Below are 27,700 nucleotides of genomic sequence, written 5' to 3'. Positions count from 1 at the left end.
GTTACTAGATAAGACATTTAGTTATCTATAGTGTCTGAATGTAAAAAAACAAACAAACAAACTTCTTGAGTAAAGAAGCAACAGTGCATGTGCTCTGTCTAAAGTCTTAATGATGATTTTCTCATTTTTAGCTAACACATACAGATATTGACCATTTCTCTATGTGTGTGGGCGTGCATGTGTCCTAATGAAGTAGTGTTTAAAAAAGACGAAAGAAAAAGAAAAAAAGGAGATGTCTTCCCAGCAACTAATCAAGGATTCACAGAGTGGCGAGGAAAGATGCTGCTGTGTGACAAGATTAGTGGGTGACCTCCAGAGCTTCTTTCATCAACCAATTAACACAGAGGAAATTCAAATGCCAGGACATAGTGTATAAAGCATTAACAGGTACACATACACACAGCCACCACCGCACCATCAAACACAGACCTAGTCACCAGCAGATTGATTAAAGTAGTTAAAATTGCTAGTAAGCTGACATTTTGCCCCAGCAAGTCTCCCCAGGTGGGAAATTTGGGAGTGCGGTCTAGTCTGAAAGAGGCGATATAAGTCTCTCTGTCTGAAAAACAATACTATAGACTAAGCTTAATGAGCATAGTCCAGAGGCTATTTAATGATTTCTCCCAAATAAGCATGGTGGGGGTTGCTGAGATAATTGCACTGGGCTTAGCTGCAGACTAAGTCACAGGGAACAAACAGTGACAAAAAAATGTCAATTCCTAGGGTAGGCAGAGCAGCCCTCAAATTAAAATGGTAAGCCTTGAGAAATGCATGCAATTAAATCCAACAGCTATAATAAATAAAAACAAACAAGCCAAACAAAGAGGGAAAGGATACAGTATAAACCAAGACTGAGTACGGGGTGAAAAGATGGTGCCGCAGCTGAAATGAATTACTTGTTTGTGCTATTCTGAATCATTTATGGCTTAGTAATGACAGATCAGGAGAGGCATCAGCATGCATATATTCTGGAAAAGAGGTTTTTATTGCAGCATTAACCTTGAAGAAGCCATGAGCAGCGTTTCTCTGTCCGAGCCAAAAGGAAGTATCCTCGGGTATGTCCATGTAGGGAGGTTCCACCACCCGCTCATAGATCCTGAAAAAACATGATCATAAATTGGTCAACGGCTAAAATCACAAAAAAGTCAGTTATGCTACCTGTTTGGCTCATGTGATGAAAAGATGCCCCCCCCACCCCCCACCCCCCACCCACACTGCAGGTCCTGCCCTTTTAAATCCTTCTGTTAACTCTTTCCCTATGCAGGGTATAGATAGCCACATGCTTTCTTGGATGCACATGGCGTTGCCGTCTGTTCTCTTATCGTGCCAAGAAGGATCATCACACGCAAACAGTGACTCCCATGTCATAGTGAGCAGCAGAGGCATGTAAAAACGCCGGTTTCCTCAAGGTGAGTTCAACCTGCGCCGGACCCATGAGACATATGGCCGATGTCGATACGTGCATGCCAGAGTCAGCAAGTGAACACGGTCCATACACAACGCAGCATGTCATGGCCTAAAAACACAAACCATAGTTTAAAGCGCCGTATTGTTACCTAACAGGTTTTGGTTTCACTATTGTCTTTCAGTGAGTTTCTGCTTTTGGAGAGATATTACACATTGTATTTTTCCATGCAAAGACACAGACAAAAAAACCCTGAAAGATGATCCAGAATAGATTTGATCACTTAGTTTAAAGTAATTTAAAGTCCTATTTAAATTAAAGCACCACATGCTAATTCAGTATGAGAAATCTCTTTTTTCCCCAAATTTAAAATCGGTATCTCTCTAAGCCTGGAGTCATTGCAATAATTTTTACATGATTTAACATAGCAGTATCTATTGCCGTGTGAGTTGGAGGCTTACAAATGCAACTCATTGCAGAAACTCAGAAAACAGATTTTATGTGAATTAATTATATTATGGCAGATCAGGTCATTCAGATAATGAAGGTCCTTGCGCGGTATGTTGCATGAGATTAGTACATGCAAAGTTTGAAGCTGATACACAAGCGACATTTAAATCTGTATTTTTCCTTTTAAAAGCGAAGACTCTCAATCCAGGATCTTACCTGTTACAGTCCACATGTAGTATGACGTGAGATGCGCTGACGGCGACAGAGACCTTGTGCCACTGGTCGTCAGCCAGGCTGTAAGGGAACACCTCCGTGTGATCCTGCTGCCCTTTGGTGCGATAATGAAGGCGTACTTCACTCCGTTGGCCGCTGCTCTCGAGCTCCAGGAACCTGCAACACAATAGTTCCAGCAACTTAAGTAAAAACCATGGTAAGTTCTGTGACACCTTCCTGCGTCTTACAGTGTTGCAAAGTCGTGTTGCTTAAAAAAATGTATTTGTTACACAAAGAAATGCAAAACTGTCTGAACTCCTCTATTAAGAATTTGATCACATTAAAGGCTAAACATAGGGGTGCTGTATTGCTGTCTAATGCAACATCAGCAGCACACAGCAATGGCCCGCATGCAGCGATTCAACTCTTTACGTTAGAGCATTAGTATTCCAGGAGAATCCTCTTCTCCACACCACCGAGATTCACCCAGCACAGTGACACTAATGGAAAGAGCTGCCGATACACACTCATCACCTCAGCGTTTTAAAGACAGACTTATTTGAACAAGAGTCATTTTCAAGAAACATTATTCAAAAGAAAAATAGACAGTGTAGCAATGGAATTGATTTATCTGCAAACCACATCTAATAGATTTACTCTCCCCTAGCCGTGCATGCACATTCATCTTGACTCCATAAACGCGCTAGCTAACACTTTGGACGCTGAATTATTTCTGCCATGTTTTAAATGAAACCATGCAGTGCTGCTTTGTTGCATATGAATGGCTGGGAAGGCTAATCATCAGTGGGAGAAAGTCATTAACATCCCTGTGAGCTCTCTTCTCAGGACCGACTTTAATGTACAGACTGTTCAATCAACGCATTATGTGGAATTTAGATTGCTGTTCTGATCATCCAACGGCTCAGCTACCACAAAGTAATGGAAAACATTAGCATGCTAACTGCAGATAGTGTCTCATCAGTTTTCGATTCACAATTACAGACTCGACGCTTGCATCGTTGATGGACTGTGAATAATACTCTGGCATACAGGGTGATTTTCTTTGTTTATTTGACTAGTGTGTAAAACATCTAAATGCTTATCAAATACAAATATCCAGTCTGCTCATATGACAGAACAGAGAGTTACTAAATTTAGAGCGAAACTGCAATCATTGGGCAGGGAGATTTATTCTGACAGGCTTCACTGTACTAAATGAGCTATACTTTAGTTTCCCAGTGATACACATGAATCACTGAACTTTCTTAAAATGTATTTTATTTAGTGTATTCCATTCATGTATCTGCAAATAAATCCAAAATTAGCTAATGCTCCACTTTACCTGTGTACGACAAAAGCCGTTTTACACACGTGGTGAAACGAGAAGTGATCTTACCTGTGTTCAGAATGATGGATGGAGAGGATCACCCCAGAGTTCAGGTGATCCTGTTTGAGGGTCACCAACACAGTAAACTCATTCTTGCCTCTTAGCTTCTGGACCATTTGCTCTGAGACCTCCATGGGAGCTTTTACTTCCCTGGAGGACCCTGGATTAAAGACAGGGATTAGAAGAAATTATTAATACCATCAATAAGTACGTCCTCAGAAAGACTGTCTATTCATCTGACCAAAACATCCCCACTGGGAAAATAAACTCCAGAACTAACAATGTGTCTTTAGCTAGAGCTGGATCAAGAGACCCTGAGTCTTTATGGGGTTTCCCATAAGTTTTTCTTTTTCACTCACTGCGTTTCACTCTTTGTGCTTACTTACTTACGTACTTTGCATTTAATCATTAATTATTATTAATTACTGGCTTTCTTCCATACTTTGTTTCCTGTTATGTCTCCCTCTTCCCTTCTCTCCCAAACCAGTCACCACAGATGGAAGAAACATGAGGAATCTTCTCATTAAAAAGGGAGTTGCTGTTGTGCTTTGGTTCTATATAAATAAAAATTAAATGAGTTATCTATTCTTTTTCAGCTCCTTTAACGATGTATGAAAAACAGAAGTTCTGGTTGAAACAGTGAATCGACACAACTTTTCCTTTTCCTTTTGTTGTTAACTCTATTGCCACTATTGATATATAATATTAACAATTTAGTAAGAATAACAAATTAGTCGATGTGAAAGTTATGAGTAAAATGTGCTCTAGTGAATCTGCTGTATTGTGGAAAACTAGACAACATTCTGCTGGGATTTTATAAATATTTCATGTAGTGACATAAGACAAGCCTGATAAATTTTAATTCATGAAATAAAAATCAGCACTAAACATTCAGAGCACTGGCACAAATTACAGTTTATTTATTAAAGTGAGAGCAAAATGCTAAAGAACAACAAAAAAGTGCCAAGCTTAAAAGCTTTATTAAGCTGCAAGTCAAATACTTCCCAAATAAAACCTTTGACATTTACTGCATTCATTTGGAAAACAGCTTGAGTACTGTTTTTGGTCCAAGAATTGTTCATATATATAGTTTATTGTAAACTCATGGCTTCCTAATAAAGGCCAGCTGCTGTAAATCTCACCTCAAGCAAAACTTCTGAAGTTGTCCGCCTGCAACAACCCTTTGCTGCCAAATACTGTACCAGCTGGACAGTGATGACCACCTCTGTCTAATATGCTGTTTGTCCTTTGTATTGTAGGATAATTGACCCACATAAACACAAAGAGACCTGAGAATGCTCTGTGGTATCTGATACAAACATTTTTTAGCTCCAGCATCTTCAAAGAGCTGTGAATTACATCAAAGTTGATCCCACACATCCTGTGTTTTGTCAGAAACACTCATCTCATCAAGTCTTCAAAATGGGACTTCAGAAAACAGTGGGTAATGTCACGGTAGCTACATCCATTTTTTAAACTGTCTTCGACAGCTATTCACCGCTTCTAGTCAAAGGCGCGCCACAAGCCCTGTCATTTTGGAGTTGCTCTAACCTAGTCATCTACCATAATGATTTGGCCCTTGTTGTTCTGGCCTTTACACCCACCTACAACACTAAGGCTGTATCAGTGGATGATGATAAACAACAGTCAGAGTGCGTGACAACAGCTTGCCAATCAAAGTGCTCTTTTTTTTTTCCTTTTGACTTGTTTTCCTGTGTGAACACACAAGTTCACGTTCCCACATTTGCTCTCTTTCAAATTACCGTTGTGAACCACTCTCATCTCAAAATAAGCGAAAACAGAAGAGGAACATTTCTATTTCTAAAATTGGAGCTTAATGTAGCCGTGTGTTTGCAGAGATGCTAGTTTATCTCGTGTCTTTAACCTTATTTATGTCACCAGGTGTTGTGTGAGTTTCTGGTAAAAGACCCTGCTGTGTGTGAGGTGAGCACAGCCAGAGCAGGAAGAGATAGGTGAGCCACCTTTATGCATCAAACAGACTGATCAAGTTAGCAGAGCTATGATAAAAAGAACTATAATCCTAAAGCAAACTTAAGTGTAAATCATTTATGGCTGTGTGTGAACGTCTCTCTCCAGCTGGTTCTTTCTCTTTATGCTGGAAATGGGGCATAACCTCTTCTCTGTCTTTGTCTCTCTGGCCAGCAGTTACAGTGCAGCTGTATGTCTGGACCACATACTATGCACAATGTACAGCAGATTCCTCAATCTTAATGGCTGCATGGCAGCTATGGTATTGGTTATTGGCATAAGATAATTAGACTATGGAGAAAACTGCTCAACCCTAATGTTTACTATAACTTAACTGCTGCTAATATATCTTAGAAAATAACAAGTGCTCTTGCTAAAAAAGATCAACATTATTCATCATCTGTCATCATTTGCCAAAGGGGATAATGATTTCTCTCACTGGTGCAGGCTAACTTAAAAATCAGGTCAAGTTACTTACTCCTAGGTGTAGTATTGGAATAGCCGTATTAAGCTGAGGACTAGAGGAAAAATAAGTAATACGGGTGCTGGTGTGGATGGGAGGGTATTTTCTGTGTGTAGTTAGCTGGTAAACTCCTGTTCCACCAGCGTGCCCTCTTTCCCTCCCCACCAAGTCTACACAGATGTCTATGTTACTTTAATGGAAGCATCAATAAAAGATGACGTTTCTCAGAAGCAATCACATCAAAGAGCTCACTTCCAGCTACGGGATGCATGCACGATGCCCTGGCACACTTAAGCGCTCCAGGAAGCTAGCATGGTGGCTTTTCCTCAGTGTATTAGCATTACTTCCAGCTGGTGGGAGTAGCCAATTAACACAATGCAATGTGAAACTTCAAGAAACGCTGTGATGAAGACTGAATACGCATACTCATCACTTACATAAGACACAATGACAGCATGCTTTAAAAAAAAGGCCTGTTTCGATTCAGTTGCGGTACTTGCAGTGTACACTTATAGTGCAAGCATTAGCTTTTTTTTTTCTTCTGATGCAGGCTTTTAAGCCCATTAGGTGCATATTTTGAGTCATTTCTCTTTAAACAAAAGCGTACACTAGATTTGTCTCACACCAAAGGAAATGCAGAGGGCAGGGATTCATGCATTTTGCATCACCAGTGGAGTATCATCCCAGTGACATTGGCCGGGGTGGGACAGATGGCCCAATGACTGCAACAGGGTTTCTGCTGAGCAATAATCTGCTGCTATCAACAGATCCTACTTAGTAACCAATTCCAAATGGCACTGCTGACAATAATCTCAGAATGAGTTTGTTTTCATCAAATTATTAAATGGTAATTTAATCTGTAGTCAGATTTAATTGCTTTTATTAAGAAAAGTCATATATTTATTGTCATGGTCTCCTGCCCGGCTACATGTGTTGTTTGGTTTTCTCTCTCTCTCTCTCTCTCTCTCTGCCTGGGCGGAGCTCACTGTGGGCTCCCGCCCTTGGCCCACACACCTGACAACAATCAGCTGTCATCACCTAGGAGCACTATTTGAGGCTGGAACACAGATCCTCTCGTCGCTGGATGATTGTACTACAGACGTTAGTGATTCTCCCAGCACCTGTGAACCTGTGCGTTGTGAGTGACTTCCCTCTCTTCTGCTACAGAGACTTTCCTCCCCGGACCTGTGACCTCCCTGCCGTGTGAACGTGTGTAAGTTTGGGCAAGAAGACGTGAGCGAGTGTGAGAGCGCTTCCCCGTGATTCCCTGGAGTTTGGATTTCCCTTCACTGTATATATCGTGCACTAGTGCTGTAAATAAACTGTTTTTGGAGACGTCTAACCGCTCTGCGCTTGAGTTCCTACTACCAGATTGTGACATTTATAGTCTTTGATATTATGCACCGGTCAATCTACTGCCATGCCATGAGTTGAACAGAAAGTAAAAATGACATCTCAATCATGAGCAAAATAAGCACAGCAGGAGCATCTGTCAGGGCGGGGCCCAGGGTTGATGAGGCAGGGGGGATGGTAAGGATCAAGGAACCTCTACTACTTGTCTGCTCTACAACTTGGCAGCTATGAGCCATTGGCTATATGTGGACAACTCTCATCACCCATCTTATTACTTTAAGAGAAGGGGCATCTTTATATGGGTCTTTAAGGGCTTGTCGAGTAGAGGCTACGTTGGCATGGAGCAAAAAGATCTGTCTACACTGAATGAATTCAATCCAGCAAAGATTAAGTTAGCATATGTATTAGGAGCATCTCTGCATTCCTTTAAACATATACGTGAAAAACGAGTAGATGAGTTTGTGCTGCGATGAGTAGGACAACTTTCCCGTGTGCCAAATCAATAAGGCCCTGCTGAGGGGGGCCTTTGGTCAATTATATATTGGCAAGTGCCTGGATGGGACAGCCACCTGCTCCTAATGACCACTCTGATGTGAGCTACCGACACAAAATAGCTTGAAAATGATGACACGGTGCATAAAATTCTAATCAGCGTATTTTCGGTGCAATAACACATCTCACGTCATCTGTTGTCGATGTTTACAGGCTATAAGGAGCAGCTGATAGTGAAGAAGCTGCTTTTGAGACACACAGAGTTTTATCAGCTGACTAAAGATCTCCAAAAGCCTCAGGCTCAATAGCATCCCTCGGAAGCGCAGCTTAGGGCTACAGCCTAATCTTATCTCCTGGGTACATTCTGCTTTATTAGTTATACTCAGGCCACGATTTCCATCCTTCAGCGTCACGTCTAATCTTTAACTGTCTAACGGTCTTATTTTGTCTGACCCATGGTACACAAGCCGAGCACTCCCATTCACCCATCCACCCCCACCCACACCCACGCACTCTATTCTCATAGAAAAATATTGGCAGAACCGCACCAATCATCAGCTAACACATTTAGCATTTCGAACAGGTGCCCCCACAGCACAGCGTGAGAGGCCAGATACGCCCAGCTTTGCCACAATCCTTTTCTCACACACTGCTTTCATGTCGACCTGCGCTCACAGAATGGGAGTTTTTCTAGTGAACAGACGCCGAGTTTCTGTCTTCCCACCACGCAAAAGGCATTGGTTAGCGATTTATAAATTTCTCGGAGTGAAATTGCTACTAAAAGCACCATCGCTGATATTAAGTATGAAGATTACAGCCTCGTTTTTATGCGAATAATGAAGAGTTTCGTTCTCCGGTCTCTAGTGGATTGCCAGAACAAAATAACACCTCCTACATCTTTTGCAACAACTCTTCAACAACAGTTTCCAAATAAGCGATGTTCCTATCAGTTAAGAGGGACTGAGCCATGAGCTGCAGAGAATGTATAAAGCCAAGAGGGGTCCAAATAACGCATTGATGCAATCAGAGGAGGGAAGACCCAACGCTGCCATAAACCATGTAAACTTGTCATATTACACAATGTTTTTACACAAGACATTTTATCTGCTGGCCTGAGTGTAGAGGGATGTGCGTGGGAGGGACAGGCAAGAGAATATCTCTCTTGGAGGATTAGAATAATGATAAACTCTCCGCCAGAAGCAAACTCAAAACCCTTCATTACTATCAATGCACACGCACAATCACCTGTGAACGCATGCACGTAGATGAACAGGTGTGGACAGCAACACATACGCAGACACTGTAATGCCAACATTTTGCCTAGCCTGTGCAACTCTAAACAAACACTGCGTCAGTACAGAGAGAGAAATGGATGCAGAGGTCTGCGGTAAGGTACCTCTACATACACTAGACACATATACAAAGACCAGCCCCCTAAAGGTCGTTACAGCTCCTAGATATTCCGCCACACTCAGGCAATCTGCATTCGGCGGACCATCTCCCCCCCTGCTGTGTCTCCACTCTCCTGGAACAAATACTAAACTGAGCCAAGGGCACCTCCAGTAGTGCCTTGGCCAGCAATATTTTCCCAATTCTCAGATCGCCTCCTCGGTGACCGCCTGTCTGACATTCACACATACACACAGCTAATGACAGCCTTCCAGCCACCCAACTGTATAACAACCCTGGGGGGATAGAAATATCTCCCCCTCCATGGTCACTGGAGCTCCTGTGTGGAACAGAGGATCAGGTTTGCCTCAGAAGGCAGCAAGCAAAAATGACTGGCCACAGGGAGTTGTGGATAATGTCAGTCATCAGGAAAGATTGGACAACTTTTCTTTGAAATACAGCACAAGACACAACGACTGCTGTATATCGAAGGATATGGGATTATTTTATATGAATATAAAATGCAGGTGGAATGGATCAAGCAAGCTCTGACCTCAGGTAAATTTTGCTTTTAGCTTCAGCTTCACCGACAATTCTGTTTGGTTCATCTTTAAGCAGAACAAAATGTTATGGTGTTAAAGATTGCTAAGAATAAAGTTCACATCTAACATTTATGTTAACATCTAATGTCTAACATTAGCCCCTGAGTCTTAAAAATGTTTTTATTCTGAAACCTGCTAAAGAAAATTGTCCACACTGCACAATTTTTCAAAATGTTTTGGGGAAAATTGGCTTCAGGCAGAATAAAGCAGACCTTTGTTACCTTACACTTTCAAGAAAAATTACTCTTGGTCCTGGAAAATTCTTGAAAGAATGAGTTTCTTGAGTTTCTGTACATATTATAGTCTTCTTGTTAGGTTTGTATTCATCCTACCTGAATACAATCATGCCTGTATTCATATTTTAAGGCTGGGATTACACTATATTACCTTAGAGTCCATTTGGCAGTTGCATGCACAGTTTGCACCCTTAAAGTGTAGTATCTGCACTGACAATTGTACCAGATCACAACAAATTAGAGGCTACATCTCCTCAGAGCTTCACGCACGCCCGCTGAAGATAAAATACACACCACTTGGACACTTACAGCACGTATGCAATATGCAATAAACCTGTGTTACTAGTCGCTGTAATCCAGCCCATATTGCCACAAAGCGATGCCTTCTGCATGCTGTTAGAATATGAGTGATGAGGATAAAATCGCTAATCTTTGTTCCACACAGAAACGCAGAACTTCAGCTTAATGTGAGGCTACGGCAGTGTGAGACAGTCAGCTAGGGATTTTCCACACTCAATCTCTTTTAGTACCAAATTATCACTTTCTTTTCCCATCCCTCTACGTTGGCTCATCAAGGAAACACTCTGTGAATCCACAAAGAAGGAATTTCATAATAAGGACTCTTTGACTTCAGGAAAACCCAACTGACTTGTCTGAGGCTGTAAGAGCTTCATGTTAGCTTCAGATTCACTTTGGAGAGCATTTTCACACGGAGCACGGAGGAATGTGGATTCTGTTCCTCTATTACTTTGGATATAGATTTTTTTTGAAGTCCATACGATCAACAAATTAACATGTAACTGATTTTAATTTACACACGTGTCAGTGATGCGTTTAGCAAAAAAGAAAGTTAACCTTTTTAACTATTCAGCATCAGAGTGTGAAAAAAGGCTGAGGAACTTTACCCAAGGTTTCTCAGAGCTTAGTGATTATGTTTTTGTTTGGATTCATATTTTCTGTTATTAACTAGATGGTTTTATTGAAGGTAAAATGGTTTTAAGCATCTAGCTGAACTCTGCATATTTGTATTGATATGAGAGTAAAAAGCTTCAATCTCAGTGAAAGTGAATGCAGCTGTCATGGACAGTGTGACAAAGGAAATCTGAGTGATGTCAGCCATTCTATTATCTTAGAAAAGATTTGTAGAATATTCATTTTAACTGAAAGCTTCTGCAAGCACTGAGAGTTTAACAATACACCAATAATGGTGTTTTTTAATGGATCTTTCTCCATCTAAAAACCTCAAATTTCCTTCTGTTTTGTAGATTTTGTATGCCAAATTAGTTGTGTTGATTCTTAGTTATTTTAAGGACTCCTGCAGAGCTAGATTGGTATGCTAGTTTTACCCCATTAGCACATTTTTCTATTTAATTATTTATGGATTCTTTTGGCACATTTTCCTACATTAAATAACATTTTCTTGTCTATTTCAGGAGGTTTTTTCCTTTTAATTGAATCTATTTGCATCGTGAAACTTCAATAAAAGAGAAGCAGCAAACGCAGCACTTGCAGTGAGAAAAAAGAAGTGCGCAGAAGTTCAGCATGATGTGTTACGCTAACCACTTTTTGCCAGTGTTAATTGCATTATTATTTCCTGAAGCCACTTTCCCATTTTGCTTTATTGTCCTTCCTCTAAGTGTGAGGTTTGCAGAACAGCACCCGGTGAACCTGCTCAATACAATTCAGCAGAGTGCAGCTATCCTGTACGCAAGCTTTCTCCAGAGCTCTGCCGCTGAAGGACTGAATTGCCCTCTGAACCTCTACATCTTTCTATAGCACAGTACTCCACTGCATCATAGTTACTAACAGCTGGTAAGTGTAGCCTCTGCACTGGAAGCACATCTGTGACGTACACAGAAATGCCGGACAACAAACCGACATTTCCTCCCTGCTTCATACAGATGTACAAATAAGCGCGCGCACTAACAAGGCATTACAAACGAGCCTCTTCCATCCTGTTACACTTTAGTGTCACAGGAGCCAGGGGCGTCGTCACCACAACATACAAAGAAACACCTCTCTGGCAGTGTTTAAACAGCCTGAGCAGAAACATGCTTCTGAGACAGGCAGGATTCATATAAACACAGACCAACACAATTACAAGGGAGCCTTGTGCTGCAGCTGAAACAATGCTTCTAGCAACTGTGTTGTTTGCACTTTGAATGAGTTCGGTCCATACACTTGTAGCCATAGAGGGAGAGAGCGTGGGTGTATGTGTGTTGGGGGAAGGGAGTGCTTCTGGGTGTGGTCCCCCCTCCCTGCTCGTGTATACCAATAGATATACGGATGTCTAGATATTAAAAACTGTGGGGGAAGTGCTAATGATGTGATGGTTTTGTGGCGAGCCTGAGTATCACCTTGGCACAAGAGGAGCACAGCCTGGGGCAGGGAGGGGGCCTTTTTTTCTGCCTTTATTATGCCCGTCCCTGAGGTCCACCTCTCCTAATGTCATGCAATGTAGCTCTGACAGCTACCTTCAAAAGCATCAGCAGGGGTTCGCTGAACAGAAATCCCCCCACTGCTCATTCCTTTCCTATTTCCTTTTTTTCAAAACAAACACATTCAGCAAACAGAGATGCATAGAAACAGCATACAGCAAACTAACAGCACACAACACAACAGCCGCTTATCTGCACGTGGACATACACCTATTTCTATACTGTGAATTACACTCTTCCACTTCTCTCTTAGCTCTCAGCAGCTACTCCCCCTCCCTCCCGCTTCCATCCAGCACCCAGAGATAACAGCCTTCCCTTTGGGCAGGCAGGCAGGCAGGCAAGCAGCGGAGGGGACAGCCATGGATATGTTCTGCCTGCTATCTAATGAGCGTCGGAATGTCACTGTGGGCCTGTCTGCTGGTCCCAGCTAGCCAAGCCTCCATACATGTGGAATCAGCACAGTCTATCAAACAGCTGGCAGACAGCTCTGCTCTGCATTTCTATCTCTTCCTCTCTCTCTTTCTCCTTCCCATCCCAGCTTCTTTCTCTCGAGCTCCCGCACTCATTTTCTCTTTTACAGAACGTGCCTCCTCCTTTCTGTTCCTGATTGCAAACAAGCAGATGCCCAGGTCCGTTCTGCCGTTGCAGCTCTGCCCGCCTCCCCCTCACCCAGCATCATCGACTTAACATAGACATCCCAAATGAAGGATGGAGGCAAGCTACCATAAATAAGACACTGCTGTCTCCGCCTGGATAACTGTATGTACTTAGCAAAAGGTATCGTAGGAAAATAAGATGACAAAGGGGTACCAGTCACAGAATAGTTGTTCTTTTTCTCCTTTTATTTTGTGGAAAGAAACCTGCAGGTAGCTTCTTTCACTAACTGTCTTTGTTTCTCTCTCTCTAACTCTCCCTTTGCTACCCGCCTGTGTAGAGCACTTCTGAGTGTTGTCTACACAGAGGACATCAAATGGCCTGCCTTCACAAAGATACTGGAGTTGCTGCTCCATGCAGAAGTGCCGCTGTCTCAGCGGTTGTGCAGGGAGATTAGAAGATATCAGCGAGGAGGCGGGGTCGACAAATGATTGTGGTGTTTCTCTGTCCCAAAACAATGCCGTCACTTTGGTACATTACGTGATCCGTGATGAGAACCTTCTTGTGGAGATGTGTTACATCGCCATATCTTTTGTTTTGCCACTGATCTGGGAGCAAAAAACAATTTCCTCTTTTGCTACTTTTGCCTGGGTTATGATAGACATCTCCATCCCTGTGATGGAGCTGTTAACAGTTTCATTTGGATTGTAATGAGCGTCTGACATCAAGTAACAAAGACGTAACACTGACAGAAATTTAAAAAAAAAAGAAGTGAAAAAGCATTTTAAAAAGTCAAGCACGACCTCATCTTTGACAACTCTGTTTTGCACGCTACACGCACTGCCTTGCAGCTGACAACATGATCACTCTGCGGCCCATTCACATTTTTAGCGACGCAAACTGTTCAAACTCACACACTCCAGAAGATCACCAAATGGGTGAATTCTTGCAGGGGGCCCATTCACTCTCCAGACTCACTTCATATATCAACTCTGACTGTGGGATTTTTGTCTCGGCCTAATCTGATTAAGCTCAGCCATTCTATGATTCTTTGTATGATCCTCCCATCTCTCCCCCTCTGCCTGCCCTCAACACAACACTTTTTCATGAAAACCGAACATGCCTATTGTTCAGGCAGGTGGTAGTCTGAGGCCACCCCCCCAGCTAAATCCAAATAGAGAGAAAAAACTGATAATGCACTGTATGTTGCAGTTTACAGTCTGTTACACAGGAACAGACAAACACAAGAATCATATAAAGGAATCTGGTGCACAGCATTATTCGATGATCTAACATCAGACATCTACGGGCATCTCAGCTCAGGATCTGTGGATTACTGGGCTGCATCATGTTGGCCTTTCTAGTTGTGTAAACAAAACATACAAAGGAAATAAACAAAATGAAATGAGTAGTTATCATAGGAAAACATGTTCTTTGCATGGACATCATCTCATCTGCTTTACATTTTAACTTCAGACAGAGACAGAGTGAATGTGTGTTATGGTACCTTGGAAGTGGAAAGCTCTAGACTCGCTGTGGAAGCCCTGGACCTGAGTAACTCCATCAAAGCCTTCTCCAAGCGTTAGTTCATCAAATACGCTGATGCGCAGGGCAGGGTCAACCCCAAAACCTATAACTAATTTACAAACAGAAAACATTTTATTTTATTTAAACCACTGTTATTAAAAAAAAGAGTCTTGTGATGCTAGAAAAAAATATCATGTTTGTTTCAGGGGGAGATGTGTCAGGTCAGGTTAAGATTAAGAGCTGATTATTTCTGAGAAGGTTTGGTCACAAGTTAAGCAAAACAGCACATCATTTAATGAAGCTGATCTCATGTTAAAAAGCAAAATGTTGCGACATAACGGTTCATTTAAAAATCAGTGACAGCCTTTTGTCCTACCTGAGGAGACGAAAAATACACCGGAAATCAGAAACAGCTGTAATAATCTCATGATGAATGTATAAAAAAAACAAAAGCAAAATTAGTCCATGTTTTGTCCACTTCCGAGAGACAGCGTTCTTCAATCACATGCGAATGATGTATCACCCTCGCACGGGAGGCTGTTACCAATCCCAAATGCTGAGCGGAGGCATCATCACAACTTTAGATGCCCGGCGATGCGAATTTTTTTTTTAAAAAAGGGGGGAGAGAGAAGCAAATCCGAAAGAGGGGGAGGAAAAAACACAGCAATGATGCTGAAATTATTCCATGTAACACAGGGTCTGCTCCATCCGCATCATCCGCGGCACAGGTGGCTGACAGAGGACGGACAAAGCGAGCTGCTCTGCCTCGGCAGCTCAACAGACGCTCCTACAGCAGTGCGAACGAGCTGTGTGCGCTGAAGGAGTGCAGACAGAGAGAGGAAGGGAGAGGAGAAACCTGTCAAGGAGCGAGAGACAGGGGGAAAGAGGGGCCCCCTGGTGGCCTGAGATGGGAAAAGCTTTTATATCCATTACATGCATCTCGATTGCAACCACGCCTCATCCTGGCCCATGTCTACTGTAATCTCTCTCTAAAAAAAAAAAGAAAAGAAAAGAAAAAAAGGAATTTTTGTCAGTGCCTTAGCTTACATGAAATTCAGGGTTAGGGTCAATGTTTAAATGTTTAAGAAAGCAAGAAGTAACGACGATCAAGACAAAAATCTAATTATTCAGTTTTATTCTATATAAAGCAAAATAAATAAATAAATAAATAAAAACAGGCTTTGTGTGCGCGTATGTTATTATATTGTTATTATTACGGGATAATCCTAGGGTTTTGGCTCATCTTATTAAAACACTGGGTAGCAACCTTGATCTTTGACTCCAATTTCAAATTTGACAGTCAAATGAATTCTGTGGTCTGGAAGCAGTTTCTTCCATCTCCGGACTAAAAACTCCTTGACTTTGTTATGTTAAAACTGGACTACTTAGAGCACTGCATGCTGTAGTTAGTCCATCATCTCTCGCCCACTTACAATTAGTCCAAAAAGCTGCAGCCAGATTATAGAGTGGGACAACGAGAAAGAGAGAGAGAGTGATCACATTACTCCAGTGTTGGCAGCCTTACATGGCTCACTGTGTATTACAGAATCCATCATGCAGTGGCACTGTTTGTGTTTAAAGCCTTAAGGTGTCTTGCACCTGCATATGTGGCAGATAAGCTCCATATGCTACTGATGTACAATTTACATACTTAATTATTATTTGGATTTGTCCATTTGGAAGTCTACTTGGTGTGACGTGCTTGGATACTCATGTTAAATGTAATCAAAGTTTCAAATGAAGACGTCAGCATATCAACAAATAATTCAGGTGAGTCAAAAGCTTAGACTTTAGGCTGCTCTAAACACTTTGTTTACTTTACTTCTTCATTTGTGTTTCCGTAGAGAGGCTGACACAGCTTGTTTCAAGCAGCTGATGAAGTGAGGGGTTGCATCAAGTCTCAACATGAGATAAATAAAGATTATTTTGAACTATGAGTCAAACAAAACAACTTTAGAGTCCAAGAATGAAAATATAGAGTTGAAAAGACCGTAATAGGTCTAGTATAAATAGATACGCATGTTTGAAACGAAATTTGAATGAGTTACTGCTGCAAAGTCGGCCCAATCAAATGAGAAAATGCACTTGCTCTCTATCATTCATAATTGGATAATTACTAGCTAACCGAGCAATATATTTCAGTTTTTATATATAAACTAAGTCATGGGATATCTAAAAAGTCTAAAAGGGAAAAAGGAAACAATAAATGAGATAAGCATTGCTAGTATAAGTATATTGCTTTTCAATTTACTGAGACAAAGGTACATAATTGTTTTTATTTTCCATCTTAAGTACATTGCAGCACAAAAGGCCTAACTACTATTGAAAGGTGGAAGGCCAGCAAGCACAAAAAGCTATTTTATGAGTTATGCCTGTTTATTGAAGTTGTCAAGGTTGTGTACCAACTTTGGAGGTTAAAAGTCCCAGCGATTATAGTGGTAAATGGTAGGAACCTACCATGATAAACAATCCTTCAGGCATTGTCAAGGCTCGCCCTCTTTTCCTTTCCTTTTTAGCAATGTTTGGGTTTTCTTTTCAGTTGATGTTGATAACCTCCTTTACGTCTCTTCCAAACCATCTGCCTTCCCTGTCCTTGTGAAGAAGTCAATGGAGAAAAAGCCACCTGTCACAAAAGCACAACATTTTACTGGATTATCATATATGCTAAAACTGCTTTTTGATTAGAGTTGTGACCTGCTGCAAGCACACGTTCTCAATCCTTCTGTAAAGGTGACGTCTGGCTTTTCAGCAGGTGCCAAGAAAGCAAATTAAAATTGAGTCCTTGGCTGACTGTGTGCCAATTGAAGCAAAGGCGCTCTGTGGGTTGAAAATTTATTTATTTATCTCGCATCTTCTTTATCATGGCACATACTAACCTTCTGAAACCTAACTGTTTAATCAGCATCCATGTTATGCCAGTGATGTTGATTTTGAAATTATTACATTTTCATTAAATCCTGATCAATTTTCTGCCAGAGGAACATAAATTGAAGACTTTTCCAGAGGCAATCGATCATAAGTCCTTAACAAACTCAGGCCAATCCCTGGATGACAAGAAACATCTTTTGCTGGCTATGCTGGTTTCTGAAGTCGAGCTGACAAGTGGGCATCAGCAGATATGATTCATGGGCCGCTGTGGTGCTCAGATCCATCCCAAGGACCTTAGATTAACACCAGCACATTTGCCATTTAAATGCGCCTCTCCTTCAATATAGCCTTCATCAATGCCAATAACATGTTTTGTTTTAATTATAATTCATGCAAAACAGATGTTTTTTGACAAACAGGCTATTATCTGTACCAACTGAGAGCGCATCTACAGCATGCAGCTAATGGGTGGCTATTGTGACCAAAACAAAGACAAGCAATGGCTCTTCATGCAGTGTCACATCTGTTGTCTGAGAGGGCGACCAACCCACTATTCATTATTAATAATTCCATTTCTTCTGGGTCCAGACACAGGAAATGTAATTACTTTGTATTGCCCACAACTTGTCATTTCCTAAAGTGCCATCAGGAAAATAAGAGTCATTAAAGCATGCGCCCAGCAAAGAATCAAAAGTAATAAGCACGCGCACTGCCAACACACACCTGCGCTCGCACGTCAAATCTCTCAAGGCAAAGGCAGAAGAACAGCGGTACTTTCATTTATCTAAAAAAATAATAATTAAATAAATAAATAATGAAAACTAGATGGATGATGCATTGCAAAGCTCTCAGGGGCTTGTTCACTTAGGAAATAAATATACCATATAGACATACTAATGCAAGATCTACAAAATTAAAATCACTTAAAGTAGCAGTGACGGAATACGAATGAACTGCTGGGAAAAAAGAAAGAAAAAAAACTTTGCATATTGTTCCCACAGGGGTCTCCTGGGATTCATTTGGTTCATATTTCTATGTTATAATGTCCTTTTCTGAGTTTCTAATTTGAATTATATTCTATTAAACCTGTAACGTTTTATTGCATCATCCTGCCCAGTAATGTATTCTAATACCTTTGCTTTGACATGTTTTTTTTTTAATTATTATGAATATTATTTTCAATATAAATGGAAAAATATTTAAATTAAGCTGCGGTGGACTGATGGAAGTCATCTGCTATTTGTTGCAAAGCTGCATTTTTAAATATTTGATGCTGATGCAAAAACCAGACAGAGTTTTGGGAATCACGCAGTTAAAATATTGATGGTCCCCGTTCTCTCAGCGCCATCGTGGGTACATGACAGAGTATTGCAGGCACTCGATCACAGTGGAGCAGTACTGAGGCCAAACAGACAGTGTCACTCTTGGACCATGCCAAAGGGTAAATGCTCAACTACCCGAAAAATGGGCAACATACACTCGCGGGCCACTTACTTGGTATAACTGTTGCTCGTTAATACCTAATTAACCAGTCACATGGCGACTTGTGTCCTGACTTATGATGTCATGGTGTGGACGATATTTTCTTAGCACACAACTACTTAGACTAATTACAACAGATATTATTTAAACCAACAGCCTACTTGAGTATGGTTGACGATCTAGCCATCACAATCTAACCACTGTGTTTCTGTCATCAGAGGGAAGTCACAAAGCTCAAATGAGCTCAGACTGATTTCTTGAACATGACGGTGAGTTCACTTTGCTCACTTCCACAGTCACCAGATCTCAATCTAATAGAGCACCTTTGGGATGTGGTAAAAACAGGATCTGCATCATTTATGTGCAGCTGATGGAACAATTGTATGATGCTAGCATGTGAATATAGACCAAAAGCTCTAAGGAATGTTTGCAGCACCGGTTTGAATCCATGCCACAAATAATTAAGGCAGTTAGCCAAACCTGGTACTAGCAGGATTTAAGTGGCTTATGAGTGCAGTGAGTTCAGGGATGAGACATAAATCAAGATAAATGACAAAAATGAGCAAGACAAACTATGTACTACCAGATCTCTGTGAGCAGAGTCACCCTGTATTAAGGGCCCTATTATTTTCTGTAGAAACTGACTGCTTAATAAAACATTTTTGCACACTATATTTGAATATTACAAATTATGAGTCAAAATCACTTACATTAAATTATATATAGATATTTCATATCTAACCTCAGATGGTAAAGGGAAAAAATAATTTTAAATCTATATTAATGGGGCTGCATTGTTGCCCTTTTATTAGCAATATGTACACGTTGAAAACTCAGAAAAGTTCGATCACAGCTTTGACAGCCTTTTATTCTGAAAATTATGTGTTTTTCTCATGCCTAAGTGCCGCACAGCTCCACAAATATGATCCGACAGGCATGACGTTGTTTTGTGAAAGGTACACAATAAGACACCATAGTGGCACTTTATTTCATTTAATACATTTATTCACTCTCATTACTTTTTTTTCAGCGCTCTCTTTTGATAATAGAGACTCATGTGTCCTACATGCAAAGCTTTAAAGTGGAGATAAAAACAAAAGCTTTTCATTGCAATCAGCTTAATGTGCCGTACTCTTAATGAAAATGTGGTCTTAGGTATGTTGAAGCCTTTATAGACTGTCCATGCAGAGCAGTTGCTCCACAAAGCCACTCCCATTCCCCCAGGATCCTATTGTGAACATGTGCAGTGAGCTGGCTCATTGGGCCCTCATGGTGAATGGCCCGCAGCCATTCACTCAGCATACAGAAGCTCATTAGAACTCTATAGGCACACAATTGAGAGGCTCACATTAGAAACTTCCTGTTCTGGGGCATAGACACTGCACACAAAGTGCCAGTTTGCTGCTAAACTAAGCGCATTGTCCTCCTGATTCATAGAACCTGGCCCTCCATTCACGATATTAAGTTCGAGTGGTGGAATATCAATTGCGTGTGCAATGGGCCAGTATCTTTTTAAGAGCTTTAGTGGGGTTAAAAAAGAGAGAAAAGGGATCTCAGTCGGTCTGCAGAGTGCTAGTTTTCAACAGACCCATTGTGAGGAATCTGAATGAAGGGAGCCCTGTTTTTTCCCTCCAGTTCTAAAAAGAGATGGGCATCAAATAAATTCACATGAACTTGCTTCAGGGTGTTTCTAAGACCTACCCGTCAAGAAAAGCCTAATTATACCTCCCTCTCCTGGAGAGCTCTATTGGAATCTGGCTAATTACACAGTGGTGAATTTTAATAATGATACGTGCTTACTGATGCCTTTTAAAATGTGCACAAAGTTGGATGAGATTTGTTCTACCTAAAAAAAAAGTCACTGAACACAGAGAAATATACAAAGTTAATAGACACGCATAATGCTTTGACGAGTGTCATCATGTTTCTGACCTCTTTTAAACTTACTACACTGACATTTTTTGCTCAAATGCTAATTTAAGAACAGAGAACGTGACTCGGTGAAAGTCCTCAGTGTTATCACATAAAACATGCCTTGATACACAATAAGCTATTTAAGAAACAAAAACAGTTAAAAATAGCACTAAACAAGGCTTCCCTCCTGCTTTCTCTCTGTCATGTAAACAAATGACTCTCTGGCGAACAAAAAGCTTCAGGGGGCTATCACAGCCACTGGTCTATGTGAAGCATGTTAACATGAACTCGCTTAACAACAGTGGAAAGTGCACGCAGACGCGCTAACACTCATCATGTGACAGAGCACTATGCGTTCTCCACCAGCCTGAGGAATAAAACCTCAAATTTGATTACAAGCAACCTTTGGCTCCCTGGCCATCACACAATAGCCTGAGCTGTCTGGGCCAATTTCCATGCTCAGCATGAGGCATCTACACGCGCAGCCTGGCGCTCCCAGTCGGCCCCACAAACACACAAACACGCTCCCAGATGAGTGTGGATATGCCTGTTTACTGTGCCTAAACTACGGGTCTGTCGCCCCTCTTGTTGGACTTTCTATGACAATGTTGAGGATCATTAGCTGCAGTGTGAAAGGTTACACAAGCCTCTTATTGGATGTGTTTATGCCAAAACACTAACACACGTGTGTATTTGGGTGGCAACCTATATCTCGAAGCTGCAACACACTCATATGCAACACATACAATCCATATAGTGAAAACTGAATATTTAAGTGCTTGATTTTTCTGCCTGAGGAGCTTTATGGATCTCTGTAAAATCATTTGTACATGTAAAATTTTTAAAGCTGACAAATAGAGTTCTGCAACAATTACCAAAACTGAACAAGTCATAGTTCTGAGGGTTTGTCTTCTAATATAAACAAATGTTGCTCATTGCACTGTTTATTTCATATAATATGTTACAGAAAAAAATACCCTAAATTGCAACTAATATCAGTTGCAACCAGAGGGAAGAAAAATACGATGAAAAATTGTAAATTTCACTCAAAAGGTTTATTTTAACTAAAACAATTAAGGGTTTTTCCATTATTTATTAAGAAATTAAACTGCATGCTTAAATAAGCCCAGTTATCTTGTAAACAGTGCAAGGTGTCTTGTGCAAGTGATTTAGAAAAACAACTGGACACTTTCTTTTTATGACCCAACTGAAATTTGCTTATAAGTGAGGCAAAAACATTACAATCGGATTAATTTGCCAACTGATATTCCAGAAAAACGCAAGATGTTCTTTTTAAACCTTCAGCAATGAAAACAACTCTTACAGAGCACAAATGAACGACGGAGGTGCTTGCATGGTGCACAATAGAGCTCCGAAGGAGGCTGGAGAAAGGAGAGAACTATTTACTACTGCAGAAGAGTGTTTGGTGCATGCTAAACTTTGGCCAGCACTTCATTGTCTCTGGTGTCGATCATTTAATAGGCTAGTTGACATAATGAATGAGCCAGACCCACCTTCTGCCACTCCAGAAAGGCCCCAGCCTTATCTGAATTGAGAAGCACATTAGAGCCCCTCGGCCAATCGTGACACAGTCCTGTAGCATAGTGCAGGCCCGAAGGAGGAAGAGCAGACAACTTTTGGGGGTTTTTTGGGTTTTTTTGTGGTTGTTTTTTCAGAGTTTAATGAAGTTGGCCTAGTCACTCAAAAAGGGATTAAAGGAGAATTTAGTGTCACTGGGCTGTGACTGCTGAAGAGGAAACTCTAGTGTTCAGGTCACTGTGTGATCAGGATGGTCTCAGTTCAGAGCTGTACCAGGAAGAATATGGCTGGCTGTCCTCCTGCTGTACCGGGATATGGGAGCTCAGGAAAGAGTTTTCTTATCGACAATCTGCTGCAGTCTCAGACACCTTCAGCCGCTTCAAAATGGACAACGAGTGGACACCTGAGACGAGCAGCGTGTGAATACCCAAGGAGAACCTGGGGCCCTGAGGACGGAGCCTTGGAAAGTCGGACCCAAAGTCTTCGGCCAGTGAAAGACTTAGGAGGGCCACATCTGCCACGTTCTGGTAAAGAGATTGATTTTATGCAAGTGAACCTTTAAACAAAATGTAAACTGTTTTTCCTTGTATGTTTTAATTTGATTGTAATGTAATGTAGTTTGTTTTTTTTTTTTATGAATGTAAAGCTACAACTTTACATTCAAATCACACTAATTTTTTCCCCCCGGTCTTGCACCATCTATCAAACCCAGATATGTAGAGGAAAAACATTGTTCAATTAATAATGTAATACTGCTACTTTTGATGCTGCTTAGAGGTTTTATAAAACATGAAAGTAGGTAAGTATATCCATCTTTGCTAATAGTGTCATGTGTGAGTCCAAGACATGAAAAAATGAACAGATAATTAACAGATTTATACCCTTGCATGAAAGAAATAATAATCACTTATTTCTGAGTAATAACAACATTTTGTAAAAAAAAAAAAAAAAAGTAATAGTTTTTTAACATCAATTTGTAAATGCTAAAAAATGTCATTACATGTAGTCTAAATATTTAACAGAACAGTCTCTAAATTCTATGCAGATTTGCAAATAAATGTCAGTTAAAAGACAGAAAACTAGTGACTGATAACAGCTTAGTCAACATACAACTGGTAAGCAAAGATGTAAGTAAATGCATCAATTTTACTATTTACTTAGTTTCTACAAAATCTGACTTCTAAAAATCGTTGAAAATGTTAAATCATAATTCGCACAAATGCCAGTTTATTTTAAAACCGTTAATGTTTAAATACAATCTGAGACTCAGTTTTGTAGGCCTTCAGAAATATGAGCTTAGTGATTCAGGTAAGTGCTTTTGGGGATCACAGATATCACACCTGGCAATCGCATTACCCTATCTGACTGTCTCTGTGTTTGCAGATGTGCTGAGCAGTGTTTTCCTGCCGAGCCCGCAGTATCTGTTGGCATGCTGCGGTGGGTCCAGCCCCCCTCCTGTCTTCTCCAGTGAGTGTTTTATGCCTCATCAGCAATGCCTCAGCTACTCTCTAAGCATTAGCAGCAGGGTCTCCCATGCTCTCCACAGCTAATTACCGATGCAATGCCAAAGAGCTAATTCTCCGTTCAGTTCTGCACAGCTCTATTCATAAGCATTCACGGTTGTTTAGGAAAGGGAAAGAGGGGTGGGCTGCAAGGCTTTTAAGAGTCCCAGAGGCCCCCCTACACAGACACGCACCTTTTTTTGTACATGCAAATACACATTTAATAGTGCAAATATGCAGCACTAATAAACATCTTGTCTTCTGCTATATTAAGATAATAATTACCAGGTGTGGGTGAGTCTTACTGCTGAGTAAGGCCAAATGTTTCAAAGCTTTACTCCCTCAGCACATTAACAAGTTTGGGTGGCAACACAAAGAGTTTGAAATAAAACTTTCAAGGTGAATAAAATGAGGCAACAGTTACAAAAGCTATTACTGCTTCCACTGAAGGAAAATTTACATTTTTTAAAGCATGGTTCAAAGTATCTAATTTAGGATTTGTGAAGAGTACTAATTCTTCATCATCATTTAAAAGACTGAAATAAGTCAGGCAGTTCTGATATTTGGTCATTTTCCCTCATTAATTGGAAGTTATTAGTTTCTGCACCCTGTGATGCCTGTCAAGAGTCGTGCAAAATAGCACAAATCAGAAAGCCGTCATCCCACAAGTCCCTGGGGTCCCCTTAGTAGGTTGACACTTTCCCACAGTGCCCGGCAACGAAACAATGCCAACTCTAGCCATGACCAATTGCCACTTTCACTCCACCATCCACACGCGACCTCGCTGCAATTTTTCACTCCAGCAATGAACTCCACTAAGCACAAAAAAGTCCCCCATTTTTCAGTAGAAGAGGGCTGGACAAGTAACATCCCCCACCCATTGTGTGGCTACAGGGCTTGGTTCGCCGACCCCCCGTCTTTCTCCTGTCCTTCAACTCTCATTCCTGCCCATTGAAGACCTCTTGACTAGGACATAAAGCATTCAATGAAAGTGACTTTTATAGACTTATTTGAGCTCATCTTCACATACAAACTGGCTTCAAACTTGCAAGAGAAAAGATTTAGTGTTGGGCCACTGAACCATCGAGTAATGGCATTTCCATTGAACAGCTCTATTGTTGGTGTCCCATATGGCTCTATAGTTGGCCCACTAGAGTAGACACACGTTGCCCAGGAATGACCTGGTAATCAGCTATTTAAGTAAAAGCTATTGAATGCCAATAGAGAAGTGAAAAGCATGTCCAAACCAGTTTTGTGCTCTCTAGAGGTGGTCTATGTGCAGATTTGTCGTACAGATTAAAAAGGCAATGTTGAATAGATCAGATAAATTGTTTCACTTGACTTTTGTTGTGTGTGCACCTGTGAGTGAAGCAGCGTGGTATTGGCCCTCTCAGGTCACCAAATCTCCTTTTTCCAGGTTGAAATGGTTTTCTATTCTCATTTAGTCACCCTCAGTTTGTTAAATTGGACAAATAGAAAGAGGATTCAAGAATGTGCGATAAAGTAAGTGTGACAAAGACAACTGGGTTTGAAAAAGTAGGAAATGTGAAACAGTAAGTGGATATATTATAAATGTGGAGAAGATCCGATTTTATCCAAAGCTTGAATAACCTGTTTCCGTTTATAAGACACTACCTTGGTGTTCCACTGTCTGCTACTTACCTTCTCCAAGATGTTTTTTCATGAATCTACACTTTTTGTTTAAACTGATACAGTATGTGTTACAACCTACCTTGCAGAGATGAACCACCCACCATTGATTTTTATTGCTCTAATAAATAGCCCATTGAATATGCCTAGTACTTGAAACTGATGTCAATAAACTGACATGTTATTGTTCCTCTAATTCACTTTCAGAGGGAGCAAACATTCAGATGTGGTCTGCTAATGCAAGTCCAAACTCACGTAGAGGGATCCTTAGGAGAGCTGTGTTCTCTGAAGAACAAAGGAAAGAGCTGGAGAGGACCTTTCGAAGACAGAAGTACATTAGCAAGACAGACAGGAACAAACTGGCAGCTAATCTCAGCCTTAAGGAGTCACAGGTAATCGAATTCAAATGAGCTCATGTTTCGAATATGTGATCCTGCCTTACAAAAGGGTGCAGGGGAAAGTGACAGCTGTAACAGCTCACCTTAAAGATCAAACCTAAATTCCACACAGTGACCAAGATCTCTAAACTGCATTTACAACTTAAAATGAGAAGCTAACATAATTATAATGAAGGACTTCACAAACTGAACTAAAACCTTTACACTGTCGCACTGCTTTAGGTAAAGATTTGGTTCCAGAACCGGCGCATGAAGTGGCGAAACTGTAAAGAGAAGGAGGTTCATAACATTCGTTCCCCAATGGATGAGCTCATGGCCCGCGGTCTTGGTCAGGAAGAAGAACCACAGAATTACACTAATGCAAAAACAGAGAGATCATCAAAGCAAAAGAGTGCCAAAGACACATGAGAGGTCATAATGTATGGAGGGCAAACTTTACATCTACAAAATAAAAAGACTACAATACTCTGATGGTTCTAAAAATATATGGATGAAACATTGTCTGTGTATGGCACGTTTCTTGGCATGATAAATGCAATTTGGTTCAGCTGCTTGGTCAATCACATTGCAGTGCACTGGCTTCAGTAAGCAGTTTCATGGCTATTACCCTGACAAGTATTTCCAGGAGAGACTGTAATTGGAGTCCATTAAAGGCCGGAATGATTCATTTCATTTACTGCACTTCCATATTAGGCTGTTTTATATTTCACATTTTCATAAGCTCTACACTTATGCTTTGTTTGTAATCCAAGTCCATTGGAACTCATGTTTCACTTTCTATATTTTGTAAATATTTTTGTCCAACTGTAAATAAAGCATTTCGATAACTCCTGTTTTAGACATTGTTTGTGCTTAGTGATCACCCTACTATATATTATTCATTGCTCTTAAATATAATCTTGTTAATGGAAGAGCATAATTACAATGAAGGTATCAAAAACCATAATGAATTGTTGTTTAAAACAGAATTGTATATAGATCACGCGCTATCGTGATCACAGTCCAGCTGAGTGCATTTCAGGCTGCAGAGATGATTTTTGACTTTATTGGAGTCTCTGCAGAAGCAGCAGGTTATGATGGTTGAATCCTCCTTGTTTATAGCCAGAAAAAGTCTGAAGAACAACTAAACTCTATGCAGAGATGTAACCCATGTTTCGAATATGTGCTGAAAAGAATAAAAGGGAAAAAACAAATTCTTTCAAAGAATGCATTGTATGATGGATTTATATATGGACTAAAAGTGAACTTTTGAGTATTAAGAAGACGCAAAATATATATTTCATAATTTGCCATAATTATATTTTATACTTCATTCCTGCAAACATAAAAAATCATCTGAGATTTGCAGTGAACACAAAGTGAAACATTTTCAACTGCAGTGTGAATCATTAAAATGCACTGTATCAGTGAGCCCTAGACCCTTGTTGAAGCTGTACTAGTTGATCCTGATTGTGATCCCGTTACATGCTCCAGTAGTTGTGACAGGAGCTCATTCCAGACCCACAGATAACGTCAGAATCAACCCTGTCAGTTGTTGTTGTTGCATGTGAAAGAAAAACTTAAATAACTTGTTGCTTTAAAACATCACTCCAGTCACCATACCAAAAAAATGTCTTGCTACTATGATTGAGTGACATTACTTATCTTAACCATATGTCTTTATCATTAACAACATCATGAACTCACTTTCAGTCTTTGAGTATTCTCTTGGTCACGTGGTGTTTGGTTACCATGTGTGGAACTTTCTGTTGGTTAAGAAAGAAATAATATTTTTGTTTTGTGAACACGGGGAAACAAACTACACAATTA

The 27,700-nt window shown here is 40.6% G+C and overlaps 2 protein-coding genes across 2 annotated transcripts in view; one reads left to right on the top strand and one right to left on the bottom strand.

The window, feature by feature from the left end:
- The window catches only part of nell2a (neural EGFL like 2a), an 86,047-nt gene extending 70,678 nt beyond the window's left edge, over nucleotides 1–15,369 (bottom strand). The window contains exons 1-5 of the mRNA XM_026175366.2: nucleotides 14,915–15,369; nucleotides 14,519–14,647; nucleotides 3,465–3,615; nucleotides 2,072–2,245; nucleotides 1,000–1,096 (exon numbers count right to left, since the gene is read on the bottom strand). Of these exons, the coding sequence (XP_026031151.2) occupies nucleotides 1,000–1,096; nucleotides 2,072–2,245; nucleotides 3,465–3,615; nucleotides 14,519–14,647; nucleotides 14,915–14,966 (603 nt within the window). The 5' untranslated portion in view covers nucleotides 14,967–15,369. The remainder of the gene's footprint in view (nucleotides 1–999; nucleotides 1,097–2,071; nucleotides 2,246–3,464; nucleotides 3,616–14,518; nucleotides 14,648–14,914) is intronic.
- A 6,960-nt stretch (nucleotides 15,370–22,329) lies between these two features.
- Nucleotides 22,330–26,718, top strand: dbx2 (developing brain homeobox 2). Its single transcript, XM_026177061.2, has 4 exons — nucleotides 22,330–22,868; nucleotides 23,725–23,808; nucleotides 25,701–25,885; nucleotides 26,114–26,718. Exons 1-4 carry the CDS (start codon nucleotides 22,592–22,594, stop codon nucleotides 26,297–26,299), a joined length of 732 nt encoding a protein of 243 aa, XP_026032846.1. The 5' UTR covers nucleotides 22,330–22,591; the 3' UTR covers nucleotides 26,300–26,718.
- The last annotated feature ends 982 nt before the right edge of the window (nucleotides 26,719–27,700 follow it).

Source organism: Astatotilapia calliptera, chromosome 7 (genome assembly GCF_964374335.1).
Source record: "Astatotilapia calliptera chromosome 7, fAstCal68.1, whole genome shotgun sequence".
Lineage (NCBI taxonomy): Eukaryota > Metazoa > Chordata > Actinopteri > Cichliformes > Cichlidae > Astatotilapia > Astatotilapia calliptera.
Note: the sequence above shows the minus strand (reverse complement) of the source record. Positions and strands in the feature narration are given on the sequence as shown.

What these genes read in the sequence shown, in the direction of transcription:
- dbx2 (XM_026177061.2), top strand. Translation starts at nt 22,592, where the DNA reads ATGGTCTCAGTTCAGAGCTGTACCAGGAAGAATATGGCTGGCTGTCCT. An exon ending in GCCACATCTGCCACGTTCTG is followed by an intron (nt 22,869 to 23,724) that starts GTAAAGAGATTG and finishes CTGTGTTTGCAG; the next exon opens with ATGTGCTGAGCAGTGTTTTC. An exon ending in TCAGCCTTAAGGAGTCACAG is followed by an intron (nt 25,886 to 26,113) that starts GTAATCGAATTC and finishes GCACTGCTTTAG; the next exon opens with GTAAAGATTTGGTTCCAGAA.